The following is a 25,067-nucleotide window of genomic DNA, read 5'->3' as shown; positions in this document are numbered from 1 at the left end:
GTTATCATGTTGTTAATACTGTCATAACCATTGTTTGTATTGTATGTTTGTGGGCACTCAGAAACACTTTACTTTCAATAATCACACATGCACACACACACATATGCACCCTTTCTCTTGAAACTGACTCTGTACCAGCATTATTGTATAGGCACATGTTAGACATGGCTTGCAGGGCATATTAGATGAACTGTGAAGAACAGGATACTGTGCTATTTTATGGCCATGTTTACAGGTAATTACGATCGGTAATTCCAGCCAGCTGATCCCGAAAATTAGACCATGTCGGTAGCTGTATGACTATGTGAATATGTTAAATACCTATCTCCCTCAAGCTTTCTCTCCTTGTTTATGTATTATGTTTTAATCTACAAATGTATATTTGTATCTATATCTTTATATGTATATATATATATATATATATATATATATATATATATGTATGTATGTATGTATGTATGTATGTATGTATGTATGTATGTATGTATATATATATATATATATATATATATATATATATATATATATATATATATATATACATATTCATATGTTTCTATGTTTGTGTGGGTCTACTTTTTCATCAGTGCCACTTTTTTTCTCCGCTCATTTCATACGACACGCACATACACGCATACACTTACACACAGATACACCCCAAGAAGCACCACGTAGAACTACATGCATCTCATTCCCTTTTATCGTGTCTTTAGATTCTCCTATTTCCCCTCTTTGACTCACGTAATATCAATTTAAACAGCAATTTCAGACTCATTATCAAAACTTCAGGCCATCTATTTTTCATCTATTCTGCGGCACATTTTACAGCAACGTCAGTCAGTTTACCCGATATCTTACGGCAAATACAGTGCACTACAGACTCTACCATGATGGATGTCAGCCTATTGTTGCCATGACAACAATCTTGATGCTTTTTTTTTCATGCACCCAACGAAAACGAAAAGCATGCACTCCCCAAGTACCTGACACTACATCACCACCTCTTCACAATCTTGCACACCTGAGAGACATTCCACACAGGTTCACTGAAAGTATTGTTGCAGAACTCTTACTGCTTAGTTACGTAGGATTTAGGGAGAGTAGATTTTGCCCAGTTAACCAGAGTACCTAATGAAGAGGGGGAAAATTCTATTACCATCATGGAAGGTGTTTGTTCAAACCCTATCCAATCAACAGGCGTATCCCATTAGCTGGTACCCATTAGACGAGGGGCTACCAAACTTACTGGCTATGTCTTAACCAGTTCCATACGGGAATCTGGTGGCCTGCGTATTAAGTCTGTGGAGATCCAGAATTCAGTATCGAATGGATTAATTAAATGGTCTGCATCTTTCTCAGTGTGACCCCTCATTACCTCATCAATGATACCCCCTCCCCCTTTCCCAAATGCCTCTTCCTCATTATCTCTCCACCCACCCTCCCCCCACCCTCCCCCACCCCTGTCCCATTTTATCCTTGGTTGTAATAATCTAGATGCTTGTGGAGATGGAGATAGAGCGTAGCTCCTTATGAGAACCATGGGAAGGCGACTTCAGCTGGCATGCATGCACAATGAGATGGCAACATTCGTTGCAACATAGTTTTGTCATTTGTCTTTTTTTTAATCATCATTCTGTAATACAACTCAAGCCAAAATCTGCAAACGTCATTGTATTTTGGCTTTATTCTGATGAAAATTCTCACTGGTACAGGAAGGAAATAAACATGCCCTCACTTGGCAACCCAAGAGCTCATTTGCATTTCTTCTTTTTTTTTTAAGAGCATGACCCTTACATTTTGAGTGTTTACGTTTTAGCCTGTAAATAGCATATATGCTTTTGAGCTGTTCAAACAAAAGTTCTTTTGCAATATTGCACCTATAGCCTGATATGACATTTAAATGATGCGAGGGATGCGGAATCAGAGCAGCTCTTAATGTAGGCATTATTTTAGAACATGAATGCAACCTGTTTGCAGGGATGGTGGATGCAAGCAAGCTAATCGTACAATCTAACTATTTGATAGAACAAATCAATATAGCACAAGTTCATCTTATAATATACACTATATACAACAATAAATAGATTATATAAAATTTTGTACTAGATTGTCTTTTTTTAAGAGCTGCATAATTTCTTTTCTAGAGAAGTGCTCTGATGAATATGAGTAACAGGAAAGCAATCTAACTGAAAATCCAGCAAATGTCAAGATGATTTATCGTTCATTTTTGTAATGGACAATATTTCATGGATAAGGGAAGGTGATATGCCATAATTATTGTCCAGTGCTAGAATGAAGTTGATTGTAGAAGGTCAGCTTGTTTGATTTTTTGTTTATAATCATTTCACTATCTTTCACTCCCGGAACTGCCTGGTTCTTTGAGGGAAGTCTGAGGTACATTCATGAAATCAAACAAGTACGACCAACACAGTAACTACTCCGACCATCAGTCATGTTTGCATGACATTAAAAAAACAGAGAATGTGCAGTAGATAAAAAGCCAAAATTATTCGATTAATTAGACTGATGGAGAATACTTAAGTGCAGAGCAGAGAAACATTCGTTCAAGGTGGAAAGCTGGGGTTAGTGTTACATTTAACAGTGGAAAGCTGTTGGTTTCTTTCCCAAGGGTGTCTGCCTGCTGATCAACATTTACACCAGAATGCATTTTGATGTGGTTGAATCATGGTTTGAATATGAGCTTTGTCACTTACAGGCTCTTAAGCCTCAAATACATCAGAGCATGCTTTGTAGTACATGCCACAAACATCAGGACACAAAACTGTTTGACACTGCTTCAGACATTGTTCTTACAGATCAATGTTATTGCACACACCAAAAAATAAATAATGAAAAAAAAAAATGAGACGATGAAAAATACTGGTGTCGATGGTAACTGCATTCTGCCATAGAGAGTGCAGAGTTTAAATGCATTCCTTCACTGATGAATAAATTACCCCCCAAAAAAGTGTGATCCAATATGTAGGATGTTCAAAAAGCATTTTCAAAAAGCAGTTTTGGCGAAGGCTCTCATGATGCATGATATCAAAAACATGAGAGAAAAAAAGGTCCCCTCAAGTGAACCCTGAATACAATGAACCATCTTTTTCTACTAGACATACTGATTACTCAACTTTGGACTTTTGATAGGAAAACATGCATTTTTTTTCACATAAATGGCACCATTACAAAATCAAAACTGGTTCAATATTTCATTTTCCATGGATTTTAACGTTCAGCTGAATGCACTAGACATTGTGTGTTGCTGCATGAAAAATCATTCAGTATTGTCAGGTCAATTAGTTATGAAAGTAGTCAGCTGACAATTATTGTTAAGATTCTAGAGAAGTTGAGTACTTCTTCACAACAGTTCTTGATAACATGTGGAAATTTAACTTGAACATAGTGTAGTGGTTTCGGGTGCAACAGGAACAAAATAATAACGAAGGATGTAACAAATGGCTGGATGAATTTTTTTTTTCTGTATTTACTAGTAGAGAGTACAGTTCTTAATAGTCCGTGGTTTTTGTTGGTAAAGTAGGATGGGGGTGCCAAGACTTATTCAGAAAACTCTAACGTTGGTGGCGATAGTGAGTTGCGCATCTTGACCATGACTGGGCATCCAAAGGGCTGGTCAGCATCTTCCTCGTAGTAAGGCCAGAGCAGCCGGTGATACAGGAACCGAGGTTGATGCTGTTCTTGTGGAAAACCTTAATGCAATTCCAGCAGTTGATGACACAGTGGTCGCCTCGTGGCATGCGCCGTTGCCGCAGCAGCGTGTCCAAGCCGTCGTCGAAGCCCATGGCCTCCCTCTTGTCAAAGTCGTGGGCACCACCAATGTCCTCATCCGTCTCATCAGCTGTATTGACGTCCATGAGTTGGTCGAGTAGGGTGGGGGCAGCAAAAACCATACTGGGAATGACCACAGCTAAGACGCTCAGGACAAAAAGGATGTGCTTCTCCTGTTTAAGAAAAGATATAATCAAAAGTGTACAAAAAATGATAAAACAAAAATAAAACCAATTTGATTTTTATTCTTTCTGGCTATCTATGTGTCCTCAAACATTCAATTACGTTTGACCAGCAGCATCAGAACGCAGTGGACCCAACTGAGTTCAAATTGCTTCTGTTTTTTTCGATGAAGGAAACTCACATTTGGCAAGAAGTTTCCTTTGATTCTTTCAAAAAGTGGTTTGGTTGGGACAAATTTATACATCTCCTGAAGATGTTTGTGAATGGATATGCTTGGGCTGTCAGGCAGTTGTTTTGATTTGAATACAGAACTAGCGATTGATTTTTTGATAAATTATTGTTCTGAAATGAAGTATTATATTTGAAAATTGCAATCAGTAATGCTGTGCAAGAGTTGTGCTCCCAAAATTCAGGCTTAAGAGGACTGGTTTGAAGATGATTCCACCCAAGTGACCTATGCTAGGTGTTTGGTAGTTCTTTTTCAAATGTTCTTTATCCACTTTCAAATATCATGTTTTAATGACTTTGGGGGTTCATTCATTCAGTTCTTGTAACAAATTGTAGCATGCTACATTCAGCCTTGACTTAAAGAAGAAATCCACTCCAAATATAAATAAACTTCAAAAGAAAGAGAAAAATATTCCCTTCAGAATGATACAAAAGATGACAAAAATCGGGTCAGAAACAAGATAGATATACAAAAGTTTAAAATTTCACATTTTTTACGGAAGACATTTCTTGACCATGCTCTCACAATTTCTTATTCATTTCATTTACAGAAATGAAAACGATTTACAAATATATTTCAGCTGCATAAATAGAAAACTTGTCTTAAAACCACCCAAAATAAAAAAAACATATGTTAGTTCTGCAGGATATATCTTGGTATGGGAACATGCTTTCACTTGTATCAGCTGAAAATAACAATTTTTTCGAATTTCATATATAACGTACATGAGAAATTGTGAGGGTATAACATCATCAGCTTGCTCAATTGAATATTCATAAGGACTGGTCAAAAAATGTTTTTTGAAAAAAATCTTAAATTTCAAAATGTCACATCTTCCTTATTTCTTATCCAATTTTTGTCATTTTTGCATCGTTCTGTAGGGAATATTTTTATCTTTCTTTTGAAGTTTATTTGTTTTAAGGGTGGATTTCTTCTTTAAATGGAAGAAAAAATTCTACCCTTGATAGAGATAAACTTAGAAAATTTTACCGTACAATTTGAAATCCTCGTAAGTCAACACACTTCTTTTTCTGGTTCTTTTGGATTCGACTTGGCAAGGTTGGCTGTACTCTTGTAACTTTCTTTGGCCAAAATCAGAAGTGTGTGACTGTTGCTGCATGAACCAACATTATGCGCATTTCCTTTCAGATATATATTTTGAGTGTAATGAAATAACAAACCCTCATTTATGAATAGTTTCATCAATGTATATTTAACATTTAATCTCAATGGAGGGATCAATACAATCATTGTGCTACTCTCTCAATGTGAGACTTAAAAATTTTGAATTTGTATGCAGACAGTTGTACATGATACCCTGGTTTAAGTTTCATTGAATGCCATCATAATCTGAACCATTCATTTCACTGACTCCTTATATCTTGCAGGAAGTGGATACTTCACTTTTGATCATATATACGTGTTTTCAAAGCTCTGGGACTATTCCTTGCAATCAATGTTGGCTGCTGTTTTTAAGGACAAATTTTGTGAGCTGTGATAGAGTTGCCTCTGAGTATTAACAATCACATTCAGTTCTATCACCAATTGAGATTTTCTTGAAGGTCTTCTGCCCTCCCCCTTTGTTCTTGACCTATCAAAGTCATCAGTAATCAGAAAAGATGATCCGCAAACAGTCAAGAGCAATATGTATTGGTTTAAACAGCATTCATGTAGTGATGGACATGACATAATAATGTATGATGGAGGTAACTACTATCCACCTGACTGAATGCACCGTCAATAAATTCTGTGACTCTTACAGAAGTAGGTGAACAGCTCTTCATTTTCTCTCCTTTCTAGACCTGATGTAGGTACAGCTTTAAATCTTCTATACACATGATTATGTAACTAACTACACAGTTGTCACTGATGGTTTTGCTGAGCTTGAATTAAAGGGGCTGTACAGTACTGGTCAAGGTGTGGATTCATGCTTTGAACATTCCTAAGTGAGATAATGAGAAACCTCCTATGAAATATGAAAGAGCATGCAATTTTAAGAAGAATTCAATGTTTATTTGATGAAAATTGGCTGCCAAATGGCTGAGATATCCAAAAAAAAGTGCTAATAATAAAAGGCGACATGCCACAACTTTATTAGGATCTCTTTGTTTCACCTTGTTTTGGGATATCTCAGCCATTTCAAAACCGATTTTCATTGAATAAACTTTCGATGCCCCTTAGAACCACATGCTCTTTGACATCCCATATAGTGGTTTCTGAATATCTCGCAAAACGTTAAAAGCTAAATTCTCACCTCGACCAGAACTGTACACACCCTTTAAATTAAGCTCATAGCGAAAGCATATTCTATCTCAGAGGAGTCATTCTTTGAGCCGGTGAATCCTGACAATGTTATTGTTGTTCAAGTCCTCTCAAAGGAGATGAACATTTATAAGATTTCAGCGATGACTCCCACACATCCTTGACTTTAACAACATAATTACGATCTCATTGATGTGTTAACCTCCCTCTTACATATTATGAAAACCTGTCAATATATATATAGATACATATATATTTTATTTCCTTATTCATTGGAGTATCTTCAGCAGTGTGAAAGCGTTTTAATTTCACAAATCTTCGCTCTCTCAAAATTTGCAAAATTTAAATGCACACGGAAATTTCTGGTACAACAGTACTTTCTCCAATCCTCAGTGGAGAAAAGCTGTTAGCATTATGAGGAAACAGAGTGCACCCATGCATGTTTTTGTCCACTGAAGATGCATTTTTGTTTTCATTCACATTGAACAAAGCAGTGATAAGCAATATATTTCCCTATCTATATGTGAACTTTAGTCCTCAGACATAGCATGATTATGCAAAAATGTTTGATATTGCAGCCTTTGAACAAAAATGAAATTCTGTTGAAATCATCAATAGTCATTTCCCAAATCAATGTATTTAAGAAATCATGAAAAGTATTTTCAACAGCATGAAAGCTAATCATGTGTGGAGATTTTCAAGTCCACAGCAAATTTCCCCAATTGACTCACATGATGAATGAGAGAAAAATAATTTGCTGTTGGAAAAAGAACTTTGCAAGAAAGCATGTAAACTTACCATTATTGATGTGATTACAGCAATTGACTTGCCAAGTGTGAACCCAGGTGGTTTTTTCCGGCAGCTTGTATTCCCTCTTTGAATCAGACGAATGCCTCTCAGCAGGTGACCCTTTGAGGTTTTTTTTTGTGTGTGAAGTGGTGGAGATCAAGGATGCGTACACAAACAATATTTTTGTAACTGAATCACTATGGAATCTTGAGACTCTGCTTCAGCGAGGTCTGCAGGTTTGCCGAACAACGGAGCGAGCGAGAGAGGAGGGAAAATGTACACAAAAAAGGACTTGGGCAGAAAGAGAGGGAGAGCGAGCACTCGGCCTAATTGGTCTGTCGGTAAATGCCAAGATAACTAGACTGAAGACAAAAACGTGGTGCTTGTCATATTTATAGTTTCAAACAGGCTTTGGAAACCCCCAACTCTCCCCCCCCCCCCCCCCCCACAAACACACAAGCCTTTCTTCCCTTGGAGCTGGAGTAAGCTTCCTGTAATATCCAGCCAATGCCTCAATGGAGCGCTGATGCAAACGTCATGAGGTGGGCGGGGCCTAATGTCTGTGGCTTTACCCGATTGGCTGGGCTGAGCCAGGTTGTGAAATACTGTTCTTTCCCTGCTTTATAGGCCAGTAAGTACCATGTGACGTCAAAAGGAATTGTACGCACAGTTCTGGCCCAGGAAGAAACAGCCATACAGACAAACTGATGGAGAGAGACAGACAGAGAAGAAGAGAGAAAGAGAGGGAGAGGGAATACATATTTACAAAGTCTGGGTGTCTCAAAGTCATTAATTTCTTCGAAAATGAAAATGAAAATGGTAAGAATATTTTCTTCCAACTCAACTTTTGTTTCCCTTGCAGAAGAGTAAGATTTCCCTTACAAACTTGTTTGGCTGGTCTAAACCCATCAAAGACAAAGTAAAGAAATCAGGTACAACAGTAACCAGATTGCCAGATGGAGGTTCTAGTCAGGTTAAGCCAATCAAGTTTTCATGAATTGACCCACTAACATTAAGTTTGGAATTATATTATATCGATCACTATACACTTAAGCTGTACTCAGTAGTCACTTATAAGGAAATAAGATATTTAAACCTTTTAGTCAATGGAGACTTTGATTGCAAGAATGATAATCTTTTTATCACTAAATTGAGCCCTCTTAATCTCACTGCATGACTTATCATGGAGAAAGATTAGATAGAAATGGTAAATAAAATGATTTTCATTTCATTTTATTTTCATGTTTTCAACCCAATCATCTTATAACTTCATTTGGTATTTTTCTTGCCCAGATATCAGCAGCTTTATTAAGTTAATGCAGGGAGATTATCACATATATTTTAAGCTCTAGTAACATTATGCCGTCAAGAATCATTTCCATCTGAATGCAGTCTTAAAAGATGCTGGAACTGAGATGGCTGAACACAGGAGCCAGGAGCCATCCTGTAGATGAATTAATGTGGGGTGAGAGAGTTTTGATTTCAATTCGAGTTCTTATTCTTGTACTAAGTGTTTTGTGCGATTTAGATTAAATCAGGAAAATCTAAACCTGGTGGTTATTGATATGGAATGTACCAATATTTTCTCAATGTATATTTTTACATTGTAAGCTGGTATTCCGTCAAGTACAATTCATTTCAATCAATCGTTCAGACTAGATTATAAGAGGAACTGCAAATATATGATGAACTTATTGGTGAAATAAAAATTGATCCATCAAAAAAGGAGAGTGAGTTGTAGTTTTGAAGAAACCATGCCTGTGATGTGGGTGAGGGTTGGTCAAATGCCGCAAAGCATTGCTTCAGTTTCAACAAATTGTGATGGGTACACAGAGGATGGGACACATATAGGACTCAAATTACAGCCATCGACTTCGCATGGATGTTTTGTGGAATCATAATCACATCACCCTGCCATTAGAGTAAGCTAGAAAGGACATGCAATCCTTTTGCCCTTGTTATTTCCTTGTAAAGGCATATTCCTTTGTATAATGGAAGTGCAATCTCCGAGTATATACCAAGTATATACCTGCCCAAGTAAACAGAACCGCAGTCCTACACAGACTAGCATCTAATCACTTTTTATCAATGCAAAAATAAGATGGATTTACAAAAGTAAATTATACATGTGGTCATGAAGCCATGAAGGGTTAGCAGGAGTTTTTTTTTTTTTTTTTGAAACATTTGTCTTCAAACTTTTCTGGGAATCGTATTAGCCACGAATTGCAGTTATTGAAGATATGAGACTTGTGTGGGACTTTTTGTTGTTGTTGTTGATGTAAACAGAAAATGGAAAACTAGACGTGGTCATGAAACCCTGTATCATCAAGGGCTAGCATGAGCAGGAGATCTTTTTGTTTTTCGAAACATTTGTCTTCAAATTTTTCTGGGAATCGCATTAGCCATGAATTGCATTCATTGAAGATATGAGACTTGTGTGGGACCTTTTTTTTTTCATATATAAACAGAAAATGGAAAGATTGAATGGCATGATAAGCATTGTTCATTGCAACACTTCTTCGACGAGGCCATCACCTATCCGTAGGAGGTTGGTAAATGCAAATGAACGTCTTTTATTTGTCAAGGTTTTCCGTCTAATTAGAAGATGTCACTGCTCAGAAATTGCAGCATTTTGATCTCATTTTTACTAATTACTGATTGGGTATGTGGGTTGTAGTTATGTAGATCCTTGGTCCTGGGGAGGGGTAGAAATGAGCACCATTAATCAAACAAGAACAAAATCATCCTTCATCCAAGCAAATGGATATTCAAGGAGGAGAACAGGAGAAATAAGAGGAAGAGAGAGATACATATTGACATACCTGGGTACATACATGCAAATATACATTTAGTTTGGGTTGAGACCTACCTTCAGGTTTCTAACATTTTTGGAAAGATAATGAGAAACCTCTTGTGAAATGTGAAAGAGCGTGTAACTTCAAGACTAATTCACCATTTATTTGATAGAAATTGGTTTTGAAATGGCCGAGACATCCAAAACAGAGCGATCCTAATATAAAAGGTGGGACCTACACGTACCTTTTAGTACAATTGCTTTGTTTTACTTTGTTTTTGGATGTCTCAGCCATTTCAAAACCCATTTTCATCGATTAAACTTTGAATTCCTCTTAGAATGGTATGCTCTGTCATAATTCATAAGTGGTTTTCCGGTATCTCGCAAAAAGTTAAAAGCCCAATCCTGGTCTCCACCAAGACTATGCCATCCCTTTAATTCACTTTATACACACAGATCTGTCGACTTCAATATTCCTATTGTTTGGAATTCCATACAAAGGGAGCGGCATGCATGCAGAAACTTTAGGTTATTCTAGAAAGTTCTCAAAAATTCTCTCGTGCGTGAATACTGATTACTGTAAAACCAGAAATATTCGCGTGAGTTTTATCTTCACGAGAGCCAAGATTCACAAAATGAACAATCTTGTGTATACGCTATATATACATTGAATGCCAGTAGGAATTTTGAAAATTCCATGCCGTGAAAAAGGCCGTCGGTTCCAATTAGCACAGAAATTTCTTGCTGCGAAAATATGTTGCTTTACAGTATTATATCTATTTGCCATCTCTTCCAGATGTGTATGCTTTGATGTGTGTTCTTTATGTGTGTGCTTGTTAATTTTTGTCCCCGCCGAACGAGTTCGAGCAGGGGACTATGAAACGGGCTCCGTACGTGTGTGTGTCCGTGTGTCCGTCCGTCTGTCCGTCCGTCCGTCCGTGTGTCCGTGTGTCCGTGTGTCCGTGTGTGCGTCCGTGTGTGATCAAAATCTTCAATTTGCTACTTCTCTGTCATTTATGAGCCAATTTTGATTCTGTTTGCTTTATATGATAGCACTACATGGGAGCTTTGAAACTTCTACACAGAATTTCAGTCGTGACCTTTGACCTTGACCTTTGACCTATATTGTACATTTTGCTACAAAATGCTACTCCTTCGCCATTTCTAACCCGATTTCGATTCCGTTTGCTTTATGTGATGGCACTAGGTGAGGGCTTCAAAACTTCTACACAGAATTTTGACCTTTGACTTCTTTGACCTTTGACCTTGATTTTTTGACCTATATTGTACATTTTGCTACAAAATGCTACTCCTTCGCCATTTCTAACCCGATTTCGATTCCGTTTGCTTTATGTGATGGCACTAGGTGAGGGCTTCAAAACTTCTACACAGAATTTTGACCTTTGACTTCTTTGACCTTTGACCTTGATTTTTGACCTATATTGTACATTTTGCTACGAAATGCTACTCCTTCGCCATTTTTAACCCGATTTCGATTCCGTTTGCTTTATATGATGGCACTAGTTGAGGGCTTCAAAACTTCTACACAGAATTTTGACCTTTGACTTCTTTGACCTTTGACCTTGATTTTTGACCTATATTGTGCATTTTGCTACAGAATGCTACTCCTTCGCCATTTCTAACCCGATTTCGATTCCGTTTGCTTTATGTGATAGCACTAGGTGAGGGCTTCAAAACTTCTACACAGAATTTTGACCTTTGTCTTCTTTGACCTTTGACCTTGATTTTTGACCTATATTGTACATTGGCTACAAAATGCTACTCCTTCGCCATTTCTAACCCAATTTCGATTCCATTTGCTTTATGTGATGGCACTAGGTGAGGGCTTCAAAACTTCTACACAGAATTTTGACCTTTGACTTCTTTGACCTTTGACCTTGATTTTTTACCTATATTGCACATTTTGTTACAAAATGCTACTTCCGGCGGGGACATATGTTACGCACCGCGTAATTTCTACTTTTCCTTGTTAATCATGGCTATATTATGTTATTAATTGTCTATTAACCTGTTGGATGGGCTGATTTTGCTACAACACACACTTCCCATAGACACTTGCTTGAGTATATTCAGGACTTGTCTTCAATGAATTAAAGAGGACTTGCCTTTCCACGAGGCCTCTGAGCCTTTTCTCATGTTCTCTGTCTATTTCACATTGATTTCGAGCAAAGATGAAAAGAAAAACAAACCTTTAGATAAAGATTATCATCATGAGGATACACAGAAATGATTGTGTATTGCTGGAATGCAGCAGTTTCTCTATGCTGACACGGACAGCTTAACCCGCTGAGGACGAGTCCCAAGTATACTCGGGCAAGTGTCTTTGGGAAATGCATGTTGTAGCAAATCAGTCCGTTCTCAATTGGTCAACTAGTATTGTGAGGCAGACACTCGCAGTGGTCAAACGTGTTTTCCCCTTTCAGTTGCCAGTCCGTATAAGGTATGTAGTCTCGTATTGACGTCACTTTGCACAACCAGTTCTTTGGATTCAGATGGCCAGGCCATTTCCTTTGAAAAAGGTTCACTTAATCTGAAACTATGGACACAAAACAATACGAGCACCACTTTGCTTTTCTATTTGTTGTAGCCATGGCAATTCTTTGTTTTTAGTTACTGAGATAAAGCATGAAACTGTTCCTTTTCAGTAGATGTTTGTGTGTGTGTCTATGTAGGAGAAATGACTGTTTTGCAGAACTGCAAACTCCAGTAGGAGTATGATCGAGCAGAACATGGTATAACAATGAGTAACCATTTTCAGATAGATACAGATATTGCAAGTTTTTTTTTCATATGCTGTAGTCAAAGTATAAATAATCTAATAAAATGGTTAGATGCTCACTTATGAACACTCCTGCAGTATAAACTTTCATGATTAGTGATACATCATATAGAAACACAAACACACGGCATGACTAATTGTTGTCATGCATGTTGGGGTTACAGGATTTTGAAGAAAAAAAACAACATCAAGAATAACAACAATAAAATGTTAGTCATCAGGAATCTAGTTTGCTTCTGGTTGAAGATGATGGAATAAAAGTGTGATGTTCAGCTGATCATAGAAAGGGTTCAAATGCCTGCATGAAGTTGCATCAATTTGTCCTTGAGAATGTTCAAAAAAGTGATTGGATGTTACCGACCAATCTATGTCAGAGCCAAGTCCGTAGTATTCTGTAAAACTGAAAACATTTACAGCACCGACATGAAACTTTTTGAGCTGACAACCTTTTTTTTTTTGTGGCATGAAACTTTTGCAAAGTACCGACCATGCAAAAATTAGGAGTTTACTACATGTTCTGGATTGTGTAGACAAAAGCTTCCACGAGCATTTCACTTTCATGAATTGTGGCTTCTCACAAAATTTACAAAAGTTTCTCATGCACAAAATTCATAAAAATTTCATGCACATGAAAATTTCTGGTTTTACAGTATACCACGTGGTCAGATGTACACAGAGAGAATATAAAAGAATTTTTTTAAAAACTTTTAATTAACCCATTGAGGACGGACTGATTTTGCTACAGCACGCATTTCCCATAGACACCTGCGCGAGTATACTCAGGACTCGTCCTCAACGGGTTATTAAGGAATTGGAGAGCTTTCAGAGATTCCAAGAATCTTTATGCATTTTCCTAGTCAAATTTCAAAAGAAGAATTGACTGAAATTGAATGAAGCTTAACATTGACATATTCTGAGTATGGGAAAATTCTTTTGATTTCATTGTCTTAGTATATCATAATTCATGGTAATCAGGCACTTGAAATGCATATTTCTCATTACCTCCGCCGAGGAAGGAGGTTATGTTTTCATTACTATTGGTTTGTTTGTCAGTAAGGTAGTTAGTTTGTCCGTGTGCAAAAATAACTCAAAAAGTTGTGCACGGATTTGGATGAAACTTGCAGGGAAGGTTGAGAATGACACAAGGAACGGATGATTAAATTTTCGTAGTGATCCAGATATTTTTATGGATTTTTTGAAGGATTTTCGATATATTGGCAAGTAGGGTCAATGAACTTGGGAGTTCCAGCTACACATTTTGAGGTTTTCATATGCACACTACGGTGCGTGCTCTAGTTTCTGCTAGGGCGAGGCGCGCACCGCAGCTGAGGGCTTATGACGTAACAAAGGCTTCTATATCGGGAAATTGTGCGATTTTTCTGCATGCATACGTATGGTTGGAAATCACTGATCTCTATGGAAGAGCAAGATCATCAGTGGAAAGTAGCTGCCTGGCGGAGGTCTGCGCTCTCAGAGTGCTTTTCTAGTTTATACCTGCTACCATTTTTTTAAATATGACTTGTGCATGAAATCCAGACTTTTTTTGTCTGTTCTTTTTTTTTTCTTTTTGTCAAGCAATAGAATCATTCCAAATAATGTAGTGACATGGTACATTTACAGTATTGCATCAATGTATTAGTTTATGTGTATGCTTTAGCTTCATGATGAAGTACAGATGAAATTTCTTTTCATTATTGCCGCCCTTGGGATTATCCCAGTACTGCTTTTGCTCTTTCAAGTCTTGATATTTTGCATAATTTATCCAACATGCCAAATTTAGACATTGTAGAAAGATGCAACTCTTTTACTATTTGTTTTTCTGCAGTAAAGCCAGGAAAATATGAATACATGTATGTATGTGTATGCTTGTATATTGTATGCTTATGTGTGCTCATGTGTGTGTGTGTGTGTGTGGGTGTGCGTGTGTGTGTGTGTGTGTGTGTGCTATGTTTGCTTAAAGCTGACCCCTTCATGGCTTTATTTCAAACAGCTGTCTTGAAGTGCAAGTCCATATGGTGCGAATGGATTAGATGCCGTCGTTGCCATGACTAGTATCAAACATATTTCGAGAGAGCTCCTGCTCATAGCGGTGGCTTAATATCCTGTCCATAACGAGAGGAGGTGCCGGACCGCTCATAGAAATCAAAGCGCAAATTTCAATTAGACTGACAAGTCCTCCAACGCCTACAGGTGCTGAGTCAACAGCACTGGAGTATTGTCATAAGTGGTTACGGACTGAATAGAGCTGTTCTGATCTCACCGCATGTGTGAGATGGGTGCAATTAAACGGTACATGACCCAGTTATGCTAAGCCTGGATTATCTCGCCTCTCATCATTCCTGTTTTCTTCTTTTTTTCTTTTTTCTTTTTTGTTCTCAGCATCTTCGCTGAGTTTTATTGGTAGAATTTGTGTCAACACAGATTGAGCTGTTTGAGCATATATATACATCAAAGAGACTCACTTTGTTTCACGACGATACAGTGAGAATTGGTGGACAAAAAACTTTTGGGATCATTTTAATTCATTTCTGTTTCTTAGGACCCATGATAAGTCCGCCAATGGGAGCTGTACTGTATTGCGACAGTTTTATGCCATATTAGCTGCTTACCATCTGTACTGTCATTTATTGCAATCATCATTATCAATATGACTAAGACCATTGTCTTTATTATTGTTCTTCTTCCCTGTTTTACTGTTCTTACTGTGTTTATTATCATCATTACAAGAATTGTTCTGTAGAGAACCGGCAACATAGTTAGGTTCTTGAAGCACCTGCGTTGAATGCCAAAAAAAATATTAATGTGTTTCAATTTTCCATTGTCATTAAGATGAATCAAGAATCTTGTTTTCAATAGAGACCAATGTAACCAAGAAGTAACCCTCCAAGGTACTTCCCTCGGATGACTCTGTAACTGATCTTAATACGTTGATGAGGAGGCCATGGCTAATTAAAGTCCTCATTTTTTTATCTTTGTAGTAATAGCCAGCATTCCAATGATGCTTGATGATGAAAATGGTGATAATGGAGAAGGAAATTGATGATGATGGTGAAAATGATGACAGTGATAGCGATGATGGTGATGTTGAAGATGGTGATGATGGCAGTGATGATGATGGTGGTGGTGATGATGATGGTGATGATGAAGATGGTGATGATGGCAATGATGGTGGTGATGATGGTGGTGATGGTGGTGATGGTGATGATGATGATGATGATGATGATGATGATGGTGATGATGATGGTGATGGGGATGATAAAGATGACAAAGATAGTGATAATGGTGATGATGATGGTGGTGATGAAGGTGGTGGTGGTGGTAATGATGATGATGACAATGCTGAAGATAGTGATGGTGATGATGGTGTTGAGTGATGAGAGTAGTGATGATGATAATTATGGCAATACTGTTGATATTGGTGATGGTGTTGGTGCTGACAGTGATTATGGTAAAGGGTATGATGATGGTGATGATGGTTTGAGTGATGAAGGGAGTGATGATAATTGGGATGATGATGGTGGTGATGATGAAGATGATGATAATGATTATGGCAATGCTGATGATATTTGAGATGATGATGATGATTAGTATTATGGCAGTACTGATGATATATGTGATGATGCTCATGGCACTTACAGTGATTATGATGATGGCTATGATGAAAATGGTTTAAATGATGACAAAGAAGATGATAATGGTGACTACATTGATTGAAGTGACTAACCATGCTAATGATTTCATAAGCACAGCTTGGTGCGTACGTGCATATTTTTGCATATCAAATTTTGTGTCTTTCTCTCTCTTACTCTCTCCTTCCTTCTCCCTCCAGAAAGACTCCAAAACTAACACTTCCCTGTTCTCACTTAGAATAATCTGTTGTCATGGAAACAGTGTTAACTGACAGAGACTATGGCTTTTTGTAAAAGTTACCCTGTGATGCAAAAGGGAAACAATGTAACCCTGACGACATCTAACTTCCTTCCTGTGACCGCAGCATTCCAAATCAAAAGTTCAGCGACCACCCAACCTCAATTGTTTGCAACACACATCTCTGGCTCCCAGGAAACGAGCACTGTTGCCCGGTACCTTATTTTGTGTAAATCAGCTAGATTGACCAGTTAATGCTGTCCTGAAATCAGTGGGTTAGTTGCTGCGGAAGTGGATGAGTGGGACATATGGCCAAGAAATGCACGATGTCTAAGAAACTTGACGATAAACAATTATACAAACTTTGCTGACCGATAAGGCCCATGTAGGAATTTGGGAATTTCACCAGGAAGAAAATTAGAGTTACCTAAGTTTGCTTGTCTTGTACAGTTATGATGATGAAGTTTGCTATACCAGTGATCAGTATTACATATGCCATTTTTGAAAAGTAATCAAACATTAAAAATGAAATCCAGTTATTTTCTCTCTCTGAAGAAAGTTCCATTATCAAAATTCAAATGGAACTTTAATTTGACAATCATGTAACTTGTGTAGCTTTTTCAGATGATGTTGTTTTTTTCTTTTTGTAATGAAATAAACATCATCTCTAAAAGATGTGAAGTAAATGGCAAGAATACTGGCAAAATACATATCACTTGGTGAAGTCTGAAAGTCTGTAGAAATATCTCCAATTTCTTAACTGTTATCAAATTTGGAGACAGTTTCATGTAAACAATAAGAAAAAACAAGTTGTGCCACTGAACTGAAGTTTGTAGAATTGTACAGGATAACTGATAAGGAACGTCATCCTGTCAGTTAATGACTCAGAGCTCAGAAGTTTTGGAGATATTACAACTAAGAAAAGGAAAATGCATTTCTTCTCTTTAGTCCAAATATATTAATGAACACAGTCCATCAACAAGACAGCCATCTAATAGAATTCATACCAAAGAAAAAAGTTCCACAAAAGCAATATGCGTTTGCCAAGAGCAACTTAATTGTAACTGGATGTTATCTGATTGAGTCATCCTCAGGGACTTTGGATATCTCGTCACTACATTAGAGACTGCCACTTCAAGGATGCCTTTCATTTGCTTCCTGCCCATGGTTACCATGGTAACCGCATCAAACACACCAACCCACATCACCCACAAAAAAAAAGAGAAAAAGAGGAGAAAGTCCTCCCATCTGGTAGACAGTGCCCCACATTATCCGGTGCAGGGGTGAGAGAGATGCGTGAGAGGGTGTTTTCTGTGAAACATACCGTGCCCTTTTCCCCCAAGTGTCTCTGACCCTCAGCGGAGTTGGAGTCGGGTGGAGCAACTCTCTGGCGAACTAACTTGAGTCTCCATCTCATCTTTGAGAGGCGTAAACATCAACCCACCAGTAGTTTAGCCCGAGGAGGCGGAGTGGCCAATGATATCATACTCCATTGTCTATCTCCAGAGGACTGGAACAATCTCAAAAATCATCCCAAATTACCAGCAGCTTTGGGATACGATCGAGAGATGAATCTCATACAGGAACTTGATCCTCCTCTCAGTGTCGCTGTTGCATTCCAAGGTCAACATGGCTAATCATGCAATCTTTTACAGTGAATTGATTGTGATGGAACATCGGGAAAATATTCCTTGTCAAAATGCTTCACATGACACCTCTCTGAAGAAGAATAAAAGACAAATATTAAAAGACATATCACATCTATAGCCCTCATCTTGTTTGGTGAAAATGAAAACACTGTGGTCTCCATGGAAATGAGATGATATCTCGTGCTAATATCTTGAAGAAGTTAGGAGTGGTCTCGTCAATGCATGTCAGTGCCTTTATAAGTAACACGTGAGATAAGCTGTTATAAACTTTGAGCAAGAAAGTGTGTAGAATGAAAGAAATCAGTTAGATCATAGGCTTGCCAATCCTTGTTTTTTTAAAAAAGAAAATCTTGAATGATGTTAGCACCTCTGCAGCTCTGTTGCTACAAAGTCTATGCATGAAATAGAAACAGAATGAAGAAGTCAAAACATTCCATGATCAATCAAAATCTAGAATCAATGACTGGCATTTGATTGTTAAGTCTGAATACACATCTGAACTTTCCATGCAAGTAGGACTTAAAATGCCTCTCAAACAGGTCTGTAAAGTTCATGAGGTATGGACAGAAATCTTGTAAATGATTTAAAGGACAAGTTCACCTTCATAAACATAAGGATTGAGAAAATGCAACAATATTAGTCGAACACATCAGTGAAAGTTTGAGGAAAATTGGACAATCGATGCAAAAGTTATGAATTTTTAAATTTTTTGTGTTGGAACCGCTGTATGAGGAGACTACTACAGCTTGTGAGTCATATGCGTACAACAGTATAAAGAAAATGTAAAAGAAAATTCAACATATTTTCACTTTTTTCGCATAATAAAAGAGCACTTGACTTGCCTCTTTCTAAAGGCAGGGGGAATAATATTACCCATAACATTTGTCGGTAACGAGTCAGGGGAATGTGTACTTTTTTCAAAAGATGGAATTTTGTGAAATTCTCTTTATATTTTCCTTATATTGTTGTACGCATGTGACATCTAAGTTATTCATACACTGCAGTAGTCTTCTCATCCACGGGTACTGCACAAAAACTTCAAAAATTCATAACTTTTGAACGGATTGCCTGATTTTCCTCAAACTTTCAATGATGTGTTCTACTAATATTGCTACATTCTCTCAATCCTTATGTTTATGAAGGTGAACTTGTCCTTTAACTTTAAGATTGTAGATGTTTGTGTTATTTACACCCATGATGCTCATTTTTTTTCATGCAGGTCTTCTGCATATTAGCCTTTGTTAATGAGTAATGTCAAATACTTTCTGAGTAGCAAAAAAAAAATAATAGAAACACCAAGAGACTCCCAATTAGTGCAGATTCGCAAAGGTAACGGGGTTCACTAAAATGACATACTAAAATATGTCTTCTCGCTGGGAAGATATCTTGTAATGTTCAACTCATCGCCCAGAAGGGAGACCCTTTTATAGATAATTTATAACTTTATGGAAGGAGTATAATACTATCAAGCAGTTGCACCTGAAGTTACCCGACCCATCATCTGAAAAATTGCACGCTGCCATGCAATTTTGTTACCTTTACGGAGGGGTGCCATTATGATTATTTTTTATTGTAGTATGAACTGAGAGAGAAATGGTCTGTGATTCTGCAAATGTGAATACAATTTTTTTTTTCAGTGACAATTTACCATGTAAAAAAGTCCTAGAGTGAAAAGGAAAACAATTGAAGAGTTAAGTTGTAAAACAAGAGAATTGCGTTCTTGTCGATTAGAGATATTTGCGATCAAACCTGAGAAAAAACTGCAAAGAAAATAATACGATACAAGTTGTATTCTTAATCATAACTTCAAGAATATTCCTTGATTTGCAACAAATGAAGTATCAGTGGAAAGTTTTATTTTGTTCTATCTGTTAATGATAATGATGATTACTTACTCTGAAATGTGTAAAAGGGCACCTAACCCGTTTTGCAATCAATCTCCTCTTTAATTGGAAATCCCCATCTATGATTTGAACTTTGTAAGATGTGAACCATTTTAGCCTATCATTTCAATATGTCATGTGGGTCGTGTGTGTGTGTGTGTGTGTGTGTGTGCATGCATGTGTGTGCGTGTGCATGTGTGTGTGTTTGAGATGCTGTAAAACTAGAAACACGACATGAAACTCTTGTGAATTGGAGCCAATGGCTTTTTTTTTTTCACAGCATAAAACTTTCATGAATTGCCACAGGAAAACTTTTCCATGCATTTAACTTTCACAAAACCTGGCTCATCGCAAAGTTTTATGCATGCCGAAATTTCTGGTTTAACAGCAGTCATTTTGGTCATTTTAGTCTTTGCATGCTGTTCTAGAGTATGGTCTTCAATCCTAACAGCCTCGAAATGTGCTAACTTCAGCTGTAGGTGCCATTTATGCTTTATAAAGCAAGCCGAGTGACATTATTTCAAGAGTCTTCCTGTCTCGATCGATGCAAAAGCAATGAAGGAAAGGCCAAAGAGATAAAGATCTGTGTGTGTATTTGAATATATGAGTCTGTGGTTTTTTTATTTTGTCCTCTCTCTTCTTTAGGGTTTTTTTCAGGGAAGTAGGTCAAAAGAAGCTTTCTTTCAAGTAGGAAAGCAATGGGCTTTGTGTAGAAGTACATTTCATCCAGACGACAACATACAGGCAATAAAGTTGTTTGATTTTAATCTTAAACTTTGTCATTGTCTTCTTCCATAACTTGCGGTCCTGTATTTTCTCTTAACCCATTGAGGACTAGTCCCGAGTATACTCAGGCAAGTGTCTATGGGAAATGGGTGTTGTAGCAAAATCAGCCCATCCTCAATGGGTTAAATATTGTCTGAGAATAAGCCAGTTCGTAGTTACCTGATGTGCACATTGGTACAAATGACCTTTCTTTTTTCTCAGTTGGTTAGACACTTCACTCGTTTTCAAAGCAACGTAATGCGTACCGGTATGCTTGCCCGGCATAACAATTTATGGAATTCGTGTTAATGATGATCTTGCATAGCAAGACCAGGTGACCAAAAAATGGTCCTTCAAACAACCCTTGAGGGTTTCGTTGTTTTGTATTGAATGCATTAAGACATGTTTTTATTCGTATTGCCAAATCCAGGCTTCCTGTCAGGTGGATGTATTGGCAAGTACCATTTACAAGCATTGCATGAATAATCATTGGATGACAGATGCTTATCTCTTATCATGCGTTTTGGTACGAATGACCTTTTTCTGCTCATGCGCAAAGAACTACTAACTGGCTTATTGTTCATATCTGCTCTTCCTAGTCGTGTTCAACATGTAGTGGTCATGTAATTTGAATATCTATTCATAATTCTAGTGGCAGGATTTAGGATTAGGATTTACATCACAGTCTCCACTCTAAGAATGTATCTTGTGCCATAGCCATTCATATCAACTTTGAAATCGTCGATATATTTTGAATTTGAAATAGAAAAAAAAAAACTTCACCCCTTTGATGGACTTTGTTAGCCAATTTGCACATCTGCTGTACAATGTAGTTTTTTCTTTGCTGTCTGGCACCAATATATGGAAACTAACAGCCAGTGAATAGAGATTACCTAATCCCCATAATCCCTATTGTATCTCCATGGCCCTATTGTGTCTCCATGGCCCTATTGTGTCTCCATGGCCCTATTGTTGGACTAAATGCACATTGTTATGACTGACTGGGCTGGCTAATTTATTTACGGTTACATGTAGGTCAATGGAGGATAATTGACTACCGTAAAGTTCCGTGTATAAGAAGCACCCGTGTATAAGACGCACCCCTACTTTTGGACCTAAAATAAAAAAAAAAAAACACACACACACAAATTTCCACGCAAATATTGCGTGTGTCATACATATTATTTCAGCTCAAAATTTCCCTAGAATGCAGCATGTATAATTTGCTCTATTTTTCGTTTCCTTTTATGCTTTCTTTTAATGGTATTCATCGGACATCGGCAAAATATGGAAGACTATGCGAGACTTGTCTTGGTACTCACTTGCTATTGTTTCGCCTTTCAATCGTGGTACGTGTATCAAATCGTACTCGAGTGTACAGTACGATCTTTGCTACAGCTGTAGCAGAGGGTGTCTCGCATATTGACGCATGTCAACTGGAAGGTTCATTACGAAAAATAAGAAAAACATCAACAAGTGTAGCAGAGGGATCCTACGGCGAGACGTACGGTGCGTACGGTAATTACACTCACTGTTGTTTCGCCCGGAGGGATTACCAGTAAAGTGTGTGTCTCTTGTACCATGATTGTATGCACAGTGCTAGCCTTTTGCAAAAGGCAGCTCCCTATAATTTCAGCTCACGCACACAGAGAGCAATGGACTTGCACACACAGCGCGCAACGGGCAAGCGCGCTCCGATCCGTTCGCTGTGTGCACGACGCGAGTCCATTGCAAGAGCCTCTCTGCAGCTGCTGCCTTTGCACAAGGCTTGCTAGCTAGCTAGCTAGCTACAGTGTAGCTATGCTATCCTACCTGGCCTCGTGAAGAGCATGCAAACGAATGCCATGGATATGCATGCATGCTTCACACATCGTTCATATTACGGTGACAATAGTGTCGATTCTACTCCATATTTTACAGCTTTTGTCTATGGCCATATTGATACTAGTAATTGATAAGTTTTACGGTATCGGTAATTCAGTATTGATACCTGTACATTGCGTATTTCAGCTACTATGTAGGTTGGCCGTTGGTAGCTTGGTAGTGATACATCGGTAGCAGTGCTGTTACAGCTGTTGTCTATGGCCAGATTGATACATCGTTACTGCACAAGGCCGATGTAAGTTTATCCCGTATTTGCAGCTTTTGTGTGTGTCCAGATTGAAAGATCGCTCATTTATCCGTAAGTTCTAGTGATTGCTTTACCTTCCAAACGTCGATGGGCATACATGGCCCCAAGGTGACCTTATAAAATTGGGTGTACATGACAGATTTTTTTCTGTGATTCGACTGTACCTGTGTATACGACGCACCCCCGATTTTCAGTGTTTTCCGACGAAAAAATAGTGCGTCTTATACACGGAACTTTACGGTAAATGCTAATGGACAATCACAGCACAAGTTACTGTTAATATCCTGAGCACATTATTAGTAAAATCTGTAACTATTATCATTGTTGTTGTTTTTTTTTTTGCTGTTGTTATACATGGTTTGTTATCTTTGTGTTTGAAGTACACAACAGTCAAACAGGCTTCAAATCTTCTATATGGAAACTAAAAAAAAAATGAAATGGTATATCACAAAACCAACAAAAAATTCCACAACCCAATTTCATGTGAAGACTCAAAGTAGGTGAAATGAGTCAACCTATAGTATTTTTGAATTTTTCTTCTTAATAAAATTTGGGATCATAAAACAAATGGAAAGGCATTTTGTGTGTGTGTGTGTGTGTGTGTGTGTATTTTTTTCTCTTACATTTTTGATGGTTTGTGTTACTAGTTGCTTTAGAGATCCTTTTTTTCATTTCGTAAAAATCCTTTACACACTTTTTACTTTCAGCTGCAACAACTTGGTGAGAGGATAATGCTATTGCTGCATTGAGAATTGATATTAGTCATGAATAGAACATAAATGATGAGTGTGCAAAATTTTAATTCTGCTTTGGCTATCACTTTATAGGGGTTGCTAGAGGTTTGTATATGTGTTTTCCTTGTCCCGTTCATTGCGCACACCATCGGGGGATGAGAATAAGCACTTGAATAGACCCTAAACTTTGATGTCCCTTTTCACAGTAAATACTTTTCCAGAGGCTGAACTTCCTCTCCATTATTTAAATAGGTTAAGGGAGTCCATTTATATTGAGTAATATGTCATTTTAAAGCTTGTAGTCTGTTCTTTCACAAGCTGCCCTTAAAGGTCCTGTTTACCTTTGGGAGCAGTGATTTTAAAAATGTTCAAGATATCACATTTGATCCATATGTGTAGGTCTGTTGAATCACAAAACGTCCTACCATATAACATTTTCGCAATAAAGCTTAAAATGTCAGGAGATATCAGTGGGTTTTTTTCTTCAATAAACCGTAACTGTAAATGGTTTAGTCTGGAAACATTTTTATCGTAACTATTGTTCACATTTTGTGTATTTAACAACACTTAACATGGATTATACGGATTCAAATTTTTACAGTTGTTGTTTCTATCCCAAACTCTCATTTTAGAACTATTTTAAAGTACTAATGCTGGGCTTTTGTTTCATCTGCAAATGGTGAATTATGCCTTTAACTAAAAAATCCATGCTTGGCAACTCTTTTGGGGTTTTGTGATGTAGGGTCACAAATGACAATGTGATCTGTAAAAATGTCACTAAAGTCCATTATTCAGCTGCAAAATTTATGATCAGGACATAAACAATGTGGCAACTCATTCAAGGATAATCAAATGATTATGACCAAGTGACTCAAACCCACCCACAGTGGTTGTGTTCAAATCCATTTTGCATAGCTCTTTTTTTTTCTTTCTTTTCATGATTACCTTGTTCTGTGTCATCTTATTAGTAATAATATCAAGAAGTAAAACTGACGAGCTTTACAAAATGATAATCTTGAATTAATAAACAGTTTACTTGGCATTAAGCACATAGCATACCATAGAGTGCTGTTGTATCTTCATTGTGGGGCAAATTCAAAATATTCGGGGGGGGGGGGGGTCATGTTTTTTACCCTTTTTAAATGTCATTTGCATCAGTGACCTTATAAAATTAGTTCTCACTATCCATTTG

The 25,067-nt window shown here is 37.5% G+C and overlaps 2 protein-coding genes across 3 annotated transcripts in view; one reads left to right on the top strand and one right to left on the bottom strand.

Moving 5' to 3' along the window:
- Nucleotides 1-25,067, top strand: part of LOC139717241 (sushi domain-containing protein 4-like) — a 460,810-nt gene that overhangs the window by 338,247 nt on the left and 97,496 nt on the right. The gene's annotated exons all lie outside the window — the stretch shown is intronic.
- LOC139717545 (uncharacterized) lies at nt 1,587-7,526 on the bottom strand. Its single transcript, XM_071629057.1, has 2 exons — nt 7,262-7,526; nt 1,587-3,962 (listed from the first exon to the last, which is right to left on the bottom strand). Exons 1-2 carry the CDS (start codon nt 7,262-7,264, stop codon nt 3,573-3,575), a joined length of 393 nt encoding a protein of 130 aa, XP_071485158.1. The 5' UTR covers nt 7,265-7,526; the 3' UTR covers nt 1,587-3,572.

This window comes from Diadema antillarum, unplaced genomic scaffold, assembly GCF_040938485.1.
Source record: "Diadema antillarum isolate AM-2024a unplaced genomic scaffold, OU_Dant_1.0 scf00000007, whole genome shotgun sequence".
NCBI lineage: Eukaryota > Metazoa > Echinodermata > Echinoidea > Diadematoida > Diadematidae > Diadema > Diadema antillarum.
The sequence above is the reverse complement of the archived record's forward strand: the minus strand, read 5'-3'. Positions and strand labels throughout refer to the sequence as shown.